Source organism: Macaca mulatta, chromosome 13 (assembly GCF_049350105.2).
Source record: "Macaca mulatta isolate MMU2019108-1 chromosome 13, T2T-MMU8v2.0, whole genome shotgun sequence".
Lineage (NCBI taxonomy): Eukaryota > Metazoa > Chordata > Mammalia > Primates > Cercopithecidae > Macaca > Macaca mulatta.
The window spans coordinates 97,319,605-97,333,386 of record NC_133418.1 but is presented as its reverse complement, the minus strand read 5'-3'; the positions used below and the strand labels follow the sequence as shown (position 1 = coordinate 97,333,386).

Sequence of the window (13,782 nt, the reverse complement as noted above, 5' to 3'; positions counted from 1 at the left end):
AAGATGTCCCCGTTCTGCACAGCATCCCGATAACCGTTTTTTCTCGTATTATGACCTTCTCGCGTTAGCACCAATTTGCAACTCTCTAGGTCGTGAAGGAGCAACTTCACCACCGCCGCCTGCAGACGCCACTGGGAGCTTGGGAGAGTGGGACGTGTACAGGAACGTAAAGACCGAAGGGTGAGGTTTCGAAGGAGCGGATTTCGAGGTTGCACTGATTGAGGATGGCTGACTTTCTCTCTCAGTCAGAGCCGCTGGCATCGCAAGAGCTCAGTGGGGACTTCAAGAAGCCAGCTCTGCTGGTGCCCGCAGCGGCGCGGAGTAAGGCCCCGGCCACCAGTTCTTCAAACCCTGAGGAGGTGCAGAAGCAAGGGCCCACTGCGTTGCAGGACCCCAGTTCTGGGGAGCCCGACGTCCCTCCTCCTCAGCCGGACTGCGGGGATTTTAGGAGTCTACAGGAGGAGCAGTCGCGCCCCCCGACAGCGGTTTCTTCCTCTGGCGGTCCAGCCCGGGCTCCCCCCTACCAGGAGCCTCCATGGGGTGGCCCTGCCACAGCCCCCTACAGCTTAGAGATCCTGAAGGGCGGCGCTATCCTTGGCACCCGTAGCTTGAAAGGGACGAGTTACTGCCTTTTCGGGAGGCTGTCTGGCTGCGACGTGTGCTTGGAGCACCCTTCGGTGTCTCGGTACCACGCAGTACTGCAGCACAGGGCGTCCGGCCCTGACGGAGAATGCGACAGCAACGGGCCGGGCTTCTACCTCTACGATCTGGGAAGCACCCATGGCACTTTTCTCAACAAAACTCGCATCCCACCTCGCACCTACTGTCGAGTCCACGTTGGACATGTTGTTCGCTTCGGAGGCAGCACCCGGCTCTTTATCCTGCAGGTAGGTAGAAAAACCTAGAATTGAAATCTCGGGCTCATTGGGCTGCGTTCTTGTGCTTCTTAAGCTTTTGATGAGGAAGAAGAATCTCCCATTCAGCGATTACAAAAGTGAAGGAATCAAGTCTGGCCTATCATCTCCAGAGTGCTGTACACATTGCCGTATTTATGAAAGTCATGTTCACAATCCCGAACTCTAAAATAGTTTTTTTTGTTTGTTTGTTTGATTTTTGGCCAGGTGCGGTGGCACGCGCCTGTAATCCCAACACTTTGGGAGGCCCAGGCGGGAGGATCGCTTTACCCCAGGAGTTTGAGAGGAGGCTGGGCAACATGGCAAGACCCTGTCTCTAAAAAAAAAAAAAAAAAAAAAAATTAGCCAGGCATCATGGTCCCAGCTACTTGGGAGGCTGAGATGGGAGGATCACCTGAGCCAGGAGGTCAAGGCTGCAGTGAGGCGTATTCCAGCCACTGCACTCCAGTGCAGCCTAGGCGACAGAGCAAGACCCTGTCTCTAAATAAATAAATAACCTTTTTTTCCTTGGTTCATCAGGGACCAGAGGAAGACCGAGAGGCAGAATCCGAGTTAACAGTAACGCAGTTGAAGGAATTGCGCAAGCAGCAACAAATATTGTTGGAGAAGAAGATGCTGGGAGAAGACTCAGATGAAGAAGAGGAAATGGATACCTCTGAAAGGAAGATAAATGCTGGTAGCCAAGATGATGAGATGGGTTGCACCTGGGGAATGGGTAAGAAATTAAAATTGCTGCCGGAGGTTAATATTTTACGTTCATTACTAGTGGTAACCTTAAATGTTTTTCTAAATCATACAGCTTTTCATGGGTCACATGAGGTAACCAAAACCCGGAGTGATTCATTAACTTTACTGATGTAAAGAAATTGACTTATAGGCACTTTGGATTTTTTAAAAAATTGTTTTTAATGCACTCTATTGTTCAAAACTTGTCCTAAGCATAAAATTATTATTTTTACAATTCTAAAATTTTATATTTATTAAGTACTGACCTTGTGCTATGTGATTATCATTGGAGGGGGTGGAACTCTATTCAATCAAATAAATGGGATGTTGTTTAATATAGGATATTCTCTTGAATTTTTTGTACTTTGTGAAAATATCCTGAAATGTGGAATATCTAATCAGAGAAAGCTGGTCCGTTAGCCAGCCAAAATAATAAACTTTCTTTAACACCAGATATTTTAGAAAATGGATATTCAGGAGATGGGAGTATAAAAAGGTAGAAGATGGCCTTAATATATAGTTGGGAAGACAGGAGAAGTTACGAAATTACTTGTGCTAAGTGCCAAACAAAAGCTAGAACCATAAGTAAGCTAGAGTGAAAGTTTGGAGAAGAGAGAACAATCACTGGGGACTTAGACCTATGTTGTCTAATACGGTAGCCACTAGCCACATGTGGTTACTGAGCACTTACAGTGTGGCTAGTCCCAATTGACGTGTGCTGTAAATGCAAAATACACATTGAATTTCAAAGACTTAGTCTGAAAAAAAGAATGTAAAATATCTCTTTCATGATATTTTTATATTGATGACATGCTGAAATGACAATTTTATCTGTTTCTTTTATTTTGTAATGTGGCTAATAGAAAATTTAAGATTATACATACAGCTTTCATTATATTTCCGTTGGACAGCATTGACTTAGATCTTTGGGAAACTTAATTTTTTTTATTTTAGTAAAGACGGGGTTTCGCCATATTGGCCAGGCTGGTCTTGAACTCCTGACCTTGTGATCCACCCTCCTCTCCCCCACTTGGCCTTCCAAAGTGTTGGGATTACAGGCATGAACCACTGCACCCAGCAGGGAAACTTTATAAGCATAAGGATTTTTGAGCTGGAACTTGAAGGAAAGGAAAAGCCTTATGAAGCTGAGTATTGGGATTGGTATTCAGAGTAGGGATTGATGATTTTAAGGAAGTTATGAGTAGACCAGTCTATTTGGCAGATATAAGAAGTATTAGGAAATTATATTGGAAACGAAAGTTAGATATGAGTGTGAGAGAACAAGAATGCCGGACTGAGGAGCTCAAATTTTTTTCCACAATGTGGTAGGTAATTTTACTTTTAAAATATAATAATGGAGAAAAAAAAATTAAGGTGCCATGAAAACAAGTTTTGATTTGTCACACAATTTAGAAAACCTGAATATGCTCATACTGGTGGGTTGTGTTTGTTCCACCCGTTGTCCCTGCAAGTATATATTATTTTTCATCACAGATAAACTACATCTTTTTTTTTTTTTTTTTTTTTTTTTTTTTGGAGCCAGAGTCTTACTCTGTCGCCCGGGCTGGGGCTGGAGTGCAGTAGCGCGATCTTGGTTCACTACAACCTCTTCCTCCCAGGTTCAAGCAGTTCTCCTGCCTCAGCCTCCCGAGTAGGTGGGATTACAGGCACCCACCACTATGCCCAGCTAATTTTTTGTATTTTTTTTTTGAGATGGAGTCTCGCTGTGTTGCCCAGGCTGGAGTGCAGTGGCGCCATCTCGGCTTACTGCAAACTCTGCCTCCGGGGCTCACGCCATTCTCCTGCTTCAGCCTCCAGAGTAACTGGGACTACAGGCACCCGCCACCATGCCTGGAGAATTTTTGTATTTTTGGTGGAGATGGGGTTTCACCGTGTTAGCCAGGATGGTCTCGATCTCCTGACCTCATGATCCGCCCGCCTTGGCCTCCCAAAGTGCTGGATTACAGGCGTGAGCCACCACACCCGGCCTAATTTTTTGTATTTTTAGTAGAGATGGGGTTTCACCATGTTGGCCAAGCTGGTCTCAAACTCCTGACCTTGTGATCCACCTGCCTCGGCCTCCCAAGTTGGTGGGATTACAGGTGTGAGCCACCGTGCCCAGCCTAAACTATGTCTTTATGCAGCCTGAAAGAATAGTGGGTATCATTCAAATAGTCTCTTCTCATATCTGATTGTCTTTTCTTTCTTTCCCATATCCTGTAGGAGAAGATGCAGTAGAGGATGATGCTGAAGAGAACCCTATTGTCTTAGAGTTTCAGCAGGAAAGGGAGGCCTTTTATATAAAGGATCCCAAAAAGGCCCTCCAAGGCTTTTTTGACCGAGAAGGTATGTAAACAGATTCTGACCCTACCACTAAAATGTATCCAGAGCAGTATGGTTTTCTAGAGCTTCAGGTTGAGCTTTATACTAAGATATGCTGTAATTTTATTGCTGTCCTTCTTGTTCACTTTTTACTCTTGTGGTCAGTTGCTTTAGGTTTATTTTGAAAATTATTCCTCATTAGTATAGCAGAGGGAAAAAAATCATAAAAATCTTGTTAGTCTTTCTTCTTATCTTAAAAAAAAGAAGTACTTTTTCCTGACTCATCTCATTCTTCTCAAAAGATCCTGGACTTTGGTGGTGGGGAAATTGAGCCAACTTCCTGTAATTTTTTAATTCCAAATTCACCTGATCTTTTGTAATTCTTAACATGGGTTTTGACTTTATATTATATGATTTAAAATTTTTTTCCATAGAGGATTGTTTTGGTAGAAATACTTTGAGAGAATATCTATGTATATGTATGTATATGTGTATATATTTTATATGTATATATAAATAATATATGAAACAGCTGTACACTTAATATCTGTGCTTCTAAAAACCAGGCAACTGTGTTAAAATAACCACTTAAGTCTACAACTTACAAAAGTGAAAGGTACTATACAGTGAACAAAGCTATGTATGGAGAATTGATTACTTTGAGTTTGCTTTTTTCTCTGCCTCAGACTTACTCTAATTTTATTATCAGACGATAATCCCTAGGAATGAGAAGTGAAATGCATTGAAATTTACTGAGTGTAATATGGGAACTTGTTCTTTTTTTGACAGGGTCTCACTCTGTCACCCAGGCTGGAGTGCAATGGTGCAATCTTGGCTCACTGCAATCTTAACCTCCTGGGTTTAAGCTATCCTCCGGCCTTAGCACCCATAGTAACTGGGACAAAAGGCATGTACCATTATGCCTGGCTAATTTTTGTATTTTTTTGTAGAGATGGGGATTTGCCATGTTACACAGACTGGTCTCACTCTCCTAAACTCAAGCTGTCATCCTGCCTCAGCCTCCCAAAGTGTTAGGATAGGAACTTGTTCTTATTTAACATTTGTTCTCATTTCTCATTGTATCAACTAGTAATTTTTGGATTCTATTAAAATTGTTTTGTCTTTCTCCCACAGGAGAAGAATTAGAATATGAATTTGATGAACAGGGACATAGCACTTGGCTTTGCAGGGTGAGGTATGTTTTTTTCTTATTAATGTTCATTTCTGGAAAATGGCCAATTTCAGGTTTAATGTATGGTTATAGATAACAACCCAAAAAGTAGCTTTCATCTAATTTTAAGCTATTTCTAAATTTGAACCTTCATAGTTTAGTAACCCTTATATTATTGGAGAGTGGGGTGGAATGGGTAAGAAATAGAAAGAAAAGATTTTAAATCCAACATTGGCAAGATAGAACAAGATGGATTCAAAGACTAAAAGGCCATCTAAAAAAAATGACTATTATCATAGCATAGTAGTTGTTTTCATGAGAATTGGAGCTTAATGCTGTGCTGTAATTCCCACCAAACCAATGAAGATTACCTGTGGATGATTCAACTGGAAAACAACTGGTGGCTGAGGCCATTCACTCAGGAAAGAAAAAAGAAGCAATGATCCAGTGCTCATTGGAAGCTTGTCGGATTCTTGACACTTTGGGATTGCTTCGGCAGGAAGCAGGTCAGTATATAGGAGCCCTTTTTTTCTAGGGAAAAAAAAGGAAAATTCAACACAAATGGTAATAAAACTTCTTTATGGGGGAATATATAAATTGTACAGAATTTTTTGAAGTGAAAAGAAAAAAATTCTCAATACCCTAAGGTGGCCACTGTTTATGTTCTCCCAGACATTTTCCATGCATAGATGTGTGCTGAGAACTAGATCCCTTAACAAAAAACAAACACTCATACACAAATGTAGTCATATTAATTACAATCTTTTGTGACTCACTTTTTTAACATAAGAATATATCATGGATAGTATTATCATTATTATTATTTTTATTTTTGAGATGGAGTCTCACTCTGTCACCCAGGCTGGAGTGCAGTGGCATGATCTCAGCTCATGCTCCACCTCCCAGGTTCAAGCCATCCTCCCACCTCAGCCTCACTAGTAGCTGGGACTATAGGCACACACCACCATGCACAACTAATTTTTGTATTTATTTATTTATTTATTTTGAGACGGAGCTTTGCTCTTGTTGCCCAGGCTGGAGTGCAATGGCGTGATCTTGCCTCACTGCAACCTCTGCCTCCTGGGTTCAAGCAATTCTCCTGCCTCATCCTCCCGAGTAGCTGGAATTACAGGCATGCACCACCATGCCTGGCTAATTTTGTATTTTTAGTAGAAACTGGGTTTCTCCATGTTGGTCAGGCTGGTCTCGAGCTCCCAACCTCAGGTGATCCACCTGCCTCAGCCTCCCAAAGTGCTGGGATTATAGGCATGAACCACCGCACCTGGCCAATTTTTGTATTTTTAATAGAGATGAAGTTTCACCATGTTGGCCAGGCTGGTCTCGAACTCCTGACCTCAGGTGATCTGCCCGCCTTGGCCTCCCAAAGTGCTGGGATTACAGGCAGGAGCCACTGTGCCTGGCCATATCACGAATATTACATCAATACATTAGCATGTATCAATACGTTAATTATGTATTTTGCTTTTTTTTTTTTTTTTTTAAAGTCTGAGTAGAGCATCATTTATTAGTAAGGCTTATATTATATTTTTATTATTGCAAAGTAACTTGTCTGGTTCAAAACTACCAAAAAGCTTATAATAAAATATACTTGTTCCTTGCCCTACCCCTCCTCAGCCTTCTTCCCTAAAGGCTTTCAGTTCTTTCAGTTATTTATTCTGGCATTTAAAAACACCTGTATTTCTTGGTCGGCGCAGTGGCTCACGCCTGTAATCCCAGGACTTTGGGAGGCCAAGGCAGGCAGATCACGAGGTCAGGAGATTGAGACCATCCTGGCTAACATGGTGAAACCCCATCTCTACTAAAAATAGAGAAAAAAAAAAAATTAGCCAGGTGTGGTGGCAGGTGCCTGTAGTCCCATCTACTCGGGAGGCTGAGGCAGGAGAATGGTGTGAACCCAGGAAATGGAGGTTGCAGTGAGCCAAGATCACAGCACTGCACTCCAGCCTGGGCGACAGAGCAAGACTCCATCTCTAAATAAATAAGTAAAATTAAAAAAAATAAAAACAACTGTCTTTTCTTTTTTGAGGTGGAGTCTCGCTCTGTCGCCCAGACTAGAGTGCAAGTGGCATGATCTCGACTCACTGCAACCTCTGCTTCCCGGGTTCAAGCGATTCTTCTGCTTCAGCCTCCCGAGTAGCTGGGACTATAGGCACGTGCCACCACACCCAGCTAATTTTTGTATTTTTAGTAGAGACAGGGTTTCACCACATTGGCCAGGCTGGTCTCAAACACCTGACCTTGTGATCCGCCTGCCTCGGCCTCCCAAAGTGCTGGGATTACAGGTGTGAGCCACCGCACCCGGCCTAAAAACACCTGTATTTCTAAGAACAAGAGTATGCTGTTACAATTTGAGTCATTTATTTTAGACATTATATGTCGACTCTGCTAAATTAGTATTTAGTATTTACATGATTATGCTTATGCCAATATTAGTCATAACTGAGCAGTTTTATTTCTTTTTGTTTTTCCTAAGGGTAATAATTGTGTTTACTTTTCATGTGTTTGGGGCTTTTTTGTATTTCTTGCTCATTCCTCCCACACCTTTCGGGAGCCTCACCATATCAAACAACTTAATGATTAAGTAATTTATCAGTTCTGATTTTTTTTTTTGGAGACACTTTTTCTGAAGAGCACTATTTTTCTTTCAGGGCTTATTGCTCTGCAGATCTGCTATAGAACTGTCACCTGGGACTTAACTTTCCTATTATCCTTGAGATTCCCTTGTCTTTTCTCCAGGGTTGACTTTTCTGTTTCTTGATTCTCATATTCTCATATTTCTTGGTTTATTTCCTTGCACAGTAGTACATCCTTCTGTACTTTTAGCAGATAAAAAGCTGGTACAACACTAGAGGGCATGGGTGATGATAGTCTTCAATGAATTTCACATCTTTCCTTTTCTTGGTCTACTCTCTTGTTTTGGTAGACATCCTCTAGTAGATTTCAGAGAAAGCATGTATAGGAAATATACTTTATTAACCCTTCTCTTCTGAAAATATTATTGCAGCTTCACTCCTGATTAATAGTTTGGCTGGGAATACAATTCTAAGTTGGAAAAAGTTTTCCTTATTTTACATTCAATGTTGCTTTTGAGAAATCCTAAACTGTTCAGATTTTGATCCCATTGTATGTCATCTTCTTTTCCCCTTGCCAGAGTTTGTAAGAGTTTCCCTTTGTTCTAAAGGTTCTAAAACTTAACTATGAAGTACTTTTCTGTGGGTCTATTTTTATTCATTTTTCTTGTGGGATCCTTTTGATCTGGAAATGTTGGCCGTTCAGGAAGTTTTCTGCAATTATGCCATTAATTGTTTCACCCGTCTGTTTTCTATGGAATTTTATTATTCAGACTTTGGACCTCTTGGACAGACCATTTAAGTTTTTTTTCTTCTTTTTTTCATTTGTATGTCTTTTCATTCTTTCTGAGAGATTCTGCACCTTTATCTTTCTGCCTTCTCTATTTTGCCATCAAAGTTTTAATTTCTTTCTCTTTTTTTTAAGGTTTTAAAATCAGGCAGTCTTTCATGCCAGAGAAGGCTCAAAGACTCCAAGGTTTTAATTTCTAAAAGTTCATTTTTGGTTTTTGAATTGTCCTTTTTAAAACATAATATCCTGTTGTTTCATGGGTTGTAAATATCTCCTTTCTGTTTTCTCCATGTTATTTTTCTTTTTATGTGGTCTCTGTTTTACATGTTAAAGACTTTTCTTAGGTGTCATGTAATTCTTCATTGTAGTTTTTTTATTTGGGTATTGTAAAAGGTGATTGACAGTTTGGAATATATAAGTGGGGTTTGTTGACTTTGAGCAGTACTGTTGAATGATGTGGGTCAGCCTTTTGTTGGGGAAACCTTGATGTAAGTATCCTTTTAGTTTTCCTCCTCTGTGAGCAAGATTCCCCCAGAAAGTGCTCTTCCAATCTCCTGCCTGAAAGGAAAAGACTGGCTGCCAGCATTCCTAGAGCTACGTGGTAGAAGGTGGCTGAGTAGCTTCTCATTTAGCAGTTTTCAGGACAGTACTATTTTTAGATTATAGTGCCCATGCCTTCAACTTTACTAGTCAACTCATAATCTGAAGGCTTTCTGTTTTACCCTTTCCAGAGATTAACCTCTGGATTTCTACTGCAGATGGAAAGGAGATGAGTAGGCAGGGAGGAAGATCTATTTCTCAATCAGTTTTTACTTAGTCCTCCATGACCGTACTATCCATCCCCAGTTACAGATCCATTTGAGGATTCTGCAGTATAATCACTTTGGCTCTCAGCTTTCCCCACTGTTTAGGATTTATCTTTTTAAGTTCTGCTAAGTTAGTTTCTACTCATAGGTCTACTTTCTAGTTTTCTAAAATTTGGATCTTTGTGGATTTCTTTCTTTCTTTCTTTCTTTTTTTTGAGATGGAGTCTTGCTCAGTCGCCCAGGCTGGAGTGCATTGGCGCGATCTCAGCTCACTACAAGCTCCGCCTACTGGGTTCACGCCATTCTCCTGCCTCAGCCTCCCAAGTAGCTGGGACTACAAGCTCCCGCCGCCACACCCGGCTAATTTTTTGCATTTTTAGTAGAGATGGGGTTTCACGTGTTAACCAGGATGGTCTCGATCTCCTCACCTCGTGATCCGCCCACCTCGGCCTCCCAAAGTGCTGGGATTATATATTTTTAATAAAGACAAGGTCTTGCTGTGTTGCCCAGGCTTGGGTAACTATATTTAAAAAACATCTCTTGACTATGGTTTAGTGGGGTTTAGGAAAAGAGGGAAATTAGATATGTGTGTTTAATGTACCATCTTAACCTGGAAATTAGGCTTATGTTAATAAGGACTATTTTGCTTGCAAATAAGAGAAGTCCAATTCAAACTAGCTTAGGGGAAAGGTTATTGGCTGCAGAAGCTGGGAAGAATAGCTCAGGATGAAGGAACAGGAATGAAGGACCAACTACATGAACCAGAACCTCAAGTTCTGAAACCATAATTTGGTACTACCAAACTGGACTCACATCACCAGGACATATACAAGCTGTATGTGTGTGTGTCTCTGTGAGTGAGTCTGTCTCATGAGTACATTTTTAAACTTTGCAGACAAATTCTTACCCTGTGCTGAAAAGCTGATTGCTTACAGCTCTGAACTTACAGTCTGTCACTTTAATAACCTCATTGTAAAGAGAACCTCTTTACCCCATCTCTAAATATAAATATGAGGGAAAGAGTCTTACTGATTTGGCTTTGGTCCTGTAACTATCCCTAAACCAGATAAAATGGGGGAGGAATTTTCTAGGGAAAGAGGTACTTCTATCAGAACAGAGGGAGTAGAATGTTGTAGGGTGGACAAACAAGTAATAGCTGTCATAGTCTCTTATTGATGGACTCTCTATATATTCACTGTTGTAAATACTATTGCATTGATATTTATAGAAAAAATTTCTAGAAGTGAAATTGCTGGATCAGTGCATTTTTAATGGCAGATATTGTAGGCTTGACCATCAAAAAGGTTGTATCAATGTACATTCCCACCAATTATTAATCTTTTTATGTTTTTCTAGTTTAATAGATGAGAAGTATCTAATTTTTAAATTTGTACTTTTTTTTAAGGTAACATCTTTTAAAATATTTATTGTATTTTTCTGTGAACTGCTTTCATTATTCTTTTTCAAGTTTTCTTTTGGGTTATTGGCCTTTTTCTAATTTCTTGTTTTCCTTTTTCCTCATTGATTTTTTTTTTTTTTTTTGAGATAGAGTTTCTCTCTTGTTGCCCAGTCTGCAGTACAATGGCGCTTTCTTGGCTCACTGCAACCTCTACCTCCCAGGTTCAAGCAATTCTCCTGCCTCAGCCTCCTAAGTAGCTGGGATTATAGGTGCCTGCCACCATGCCCATCTAATTTTTGTATTTTTAGTAGAGATGGGGTTTCACCATGTTGGTCAGGCTGGTCTTGACCTCAGGCGATTCACCCCTCTTTGGCCTCCCAAAGTGCTGGGATTACCACGCCTGGCCATCCTCATTGATTTTTAAAAGCTGTTTGCTCATTAAATAAATTAACTGTTTGCTTTAATGAAAAATTATTTAATAAGAAATTGTGGAAAAATAAACATAATAGAAAAGTGTACCATTTTAACCTTTTTAAGAGTACCGCTCAGTGGCATTAAGTACATTCACAATGTTATGGAACCATCAACACTGTTCATTTCGGAACTTTTTTTATCATTCCATACTGAAATTCTGTACCTGTTAAACACTAACTTCATTCTCCCTCCTTCCCAGCTTCTGGCAACCACCATTCTACTTTTCTGTCTCTATGAATTTGACTACTTTAGGTACCTCATATAATGCAGTAAGTGTCCTTTGATGTCTGGCTTATTTCAGTTAGTATAATGTCTTCAAGGTTTAGCCCTTTGTTTTTATATGTAGTTTGGCAGCTTGTAGAACCTCTCTTTCAGTAGTTGTTGGTGACATTTTAAGCTCCTTGCCTACTTGCCTTCTTTCTTTTTATTTTCTTTTTTAAAAACTTATTTATTCATCATTTTATCTACCTCTAGTATCTCGGAAAAGGAAAGCCAAGAACTGGGAAGATGAAGACTTTTATGACAGTGATGATGACACATTTCTTGATCGGACTGGCCTGGTTGAGAAGAAGCGTCTGAACAGAATGAAGAAGGCTGGCAAGATTGATGAGAAGCCAGAGACCTTTGAATCATTGGCAAGTTTTATTTATGGAAGTAGCTGTGGTATTTAATAGTTTAATTTTTAATAAAATAATGTATTATTTAAATATGTTTTATAATTATAATTTTTAAAGTAGTAGCATTGAAATCTGATACTGAAGTATAACTTTTGTGGTCTGTTAATTTAATGGTAACAAACAACTAGTCTTATCCAAGTTGTTTGAAAAAAATTTGGCTTGCTGCTAGATACTTTCCTCCAGGATATTGATCCATTAATTAACATTCTTTGGATATGATAGTACCTCTCTCAAAGAGAAAGGAAAAAGTTCCAAGGTAGGGCATTCTGAGGTGAAATTGACTTTAGCCTCCTGGCAGTCAAGAGAAGTCAAAGGAATTTTGAAGAATGTAGTATGGTAATATGTAGTCTGAAACAGTATATTATCAGGAAATTATCACAAGGTGACATGTGTTAATGGGTAGGTAACAAACAATAATAGGTAGGTAATAGGCTTCCTATTTGACTAGAAAAAAACATAAGATTAATAATGCAGAGCTTGACCAGAATATGGGGAAGTGGACTCTCAATTGGTGGGAATGTACAATACAGCCTTTTAAGTGATCAATCCTATGACATCTGTCAACATTAGAAATGTATTGATTCAGCAATTGCACTTCAAGGAATTTCTTACAGGTATTAATTTATAGTAGGATTCAGAACTTAAAACATTACCCAACATCTATCCTTTCGATTTATGTGAAAACCAATACCTTGAGCTCTTTCTTCTGAGTAAAAGAAAGTCTGAGTTATTCATTCTGTTTAATTCTGTGTTTTTAAATTCAGAAATAAATTAAATTTGGATTTAACACATAAAAAGTGTTAACTCCAGGCCAGGCGTGGTGGCTCATGCGTAATCCCAGCACTTTGGGAGGCCGAGACAGGTGGATCACCTGAGGTCAGGAGTTCAAGACCAGCCTGACCAATATGGTGAAACCCCGTCTCTACTAAAAAAAAATACAAAAATTAGACAGGTGTGGTGGCGTGCGCCTGTAGTCCCAGCTACTCTGGAGGCCGAGACAGGAGACTTGCTTGAACATGGGAGGCGGAGGTTGCATGCCATTGCACTCCAGCCTGAGTGACAGTGCGAGACTCCATCTCCAAAAAAAAAAAAAAAGCATTAACTCGGGCCAGGTGTAGTGGCTCACACCTGTAATCCCAGCACTTTGAGAGGCTGAGGCAGGCTGATCACGAGGTCAAGAGATTGAGACCATCCTGGCCAACATGGTGAAACCCTGTCTCTACTAAAAATACGAAAATTATTTGAGTGTGGTGGCACGCACCTGTAGTCCCAGCTACTCAGGAGGCTGAGGCAGGAGAATCACTTGAACCCGGGAGGCAGAGGTGGCAGTGAGCCGAGATTGCACCACTGCACTCTAGTGTGGCGACAGAGCGAGATTCCATCTGAAAAAAAAAAATAAAGCATTAACTCCATAAGTAGCAGTTTAACTGGACTTTTGAGTTATTCTTCTTAAAACTTCTAGTAACAATAATGAAAACAGGAGGATGATAAGGAAACAGTTTGAAAGAAGAAAAACTTTTTAACCCTGTTGATTTGGGTGTTACAGGTTGCAAAATTAAATGATGCTGAAAGGGAGCTTTCTGAAATTTCTGAGAGATTGAAAGCCTCAAGCCAAGGTAAGTTTTTCATCAAATATTTATTATTATACTATATATAGTGCTCTGTGCTAGGCAGTGGGGCTACATTAGTTAATAAGAAATACCATACAGAATATGGAGCCTTTCAAAGGAGCAACATACCGTTTTAGAACTAGAAAGAACATTGTAAATAATTTGGTTTAACTTCTTTATTTAATAGTTGAGGGGAATGAAACCCATTGAGACAAAATGACTTCCCCAAGTCTCATGGCTATAACCTGTTCCTTATTCCTATTACTAGTGATGTCCTCTTTCCAGTTTTATGTTAGTGACTT

General features: G+C 40.1%; 1 protein-coding gene across 1 annotated transcript in view; it reads left to right on the top strand.

Moving 5' to 3' along the window:
* Nucleotides 1–198: 198 nt before the first annotated feature.
* The window catches only part of SLC4A1AP (solute carrier family 4 member 1 adaptor protein), a 31,306-nt gene continuing 17,722 nt past the window's right edge, over nucleotides 199–13,782 (top strand). The window contains exons 1-7 of the mRNA XM_001098298.5: nucleotides 199–887; nucleotides 1,434–1,629; nucleotides 3,864–3,986; nucleotides 5,097–5,157; nucleotides 5,500–5,639; nucleotides 11,668–11,828; nucleotides 13,417–13,486. Of these exons, the coding sequence (XP_001098298.3) occupies nucleotides 225–887; nucleotides 1,434–1,629; nucleotides 3,864–3,986; nucleotides 5,097–5,157; nucleotides 5,500–5,639; nucleotides 11,668–11,828; nucleotides 13,417–13,486 (1,414 nt within the window). The 5' untranslated portion in view covers nucleotides 199–224. The remainder of the gene's footprint in view (nucleotides 888–1,433; nucleotides 1,630–3,863; nucleotides 3,987–5,096; nucleotides 5,158–5,499; nucleotides 5,640–11,667; nucleotides 11,829–13,416; nucleotides 13,487–13,782) is intronic.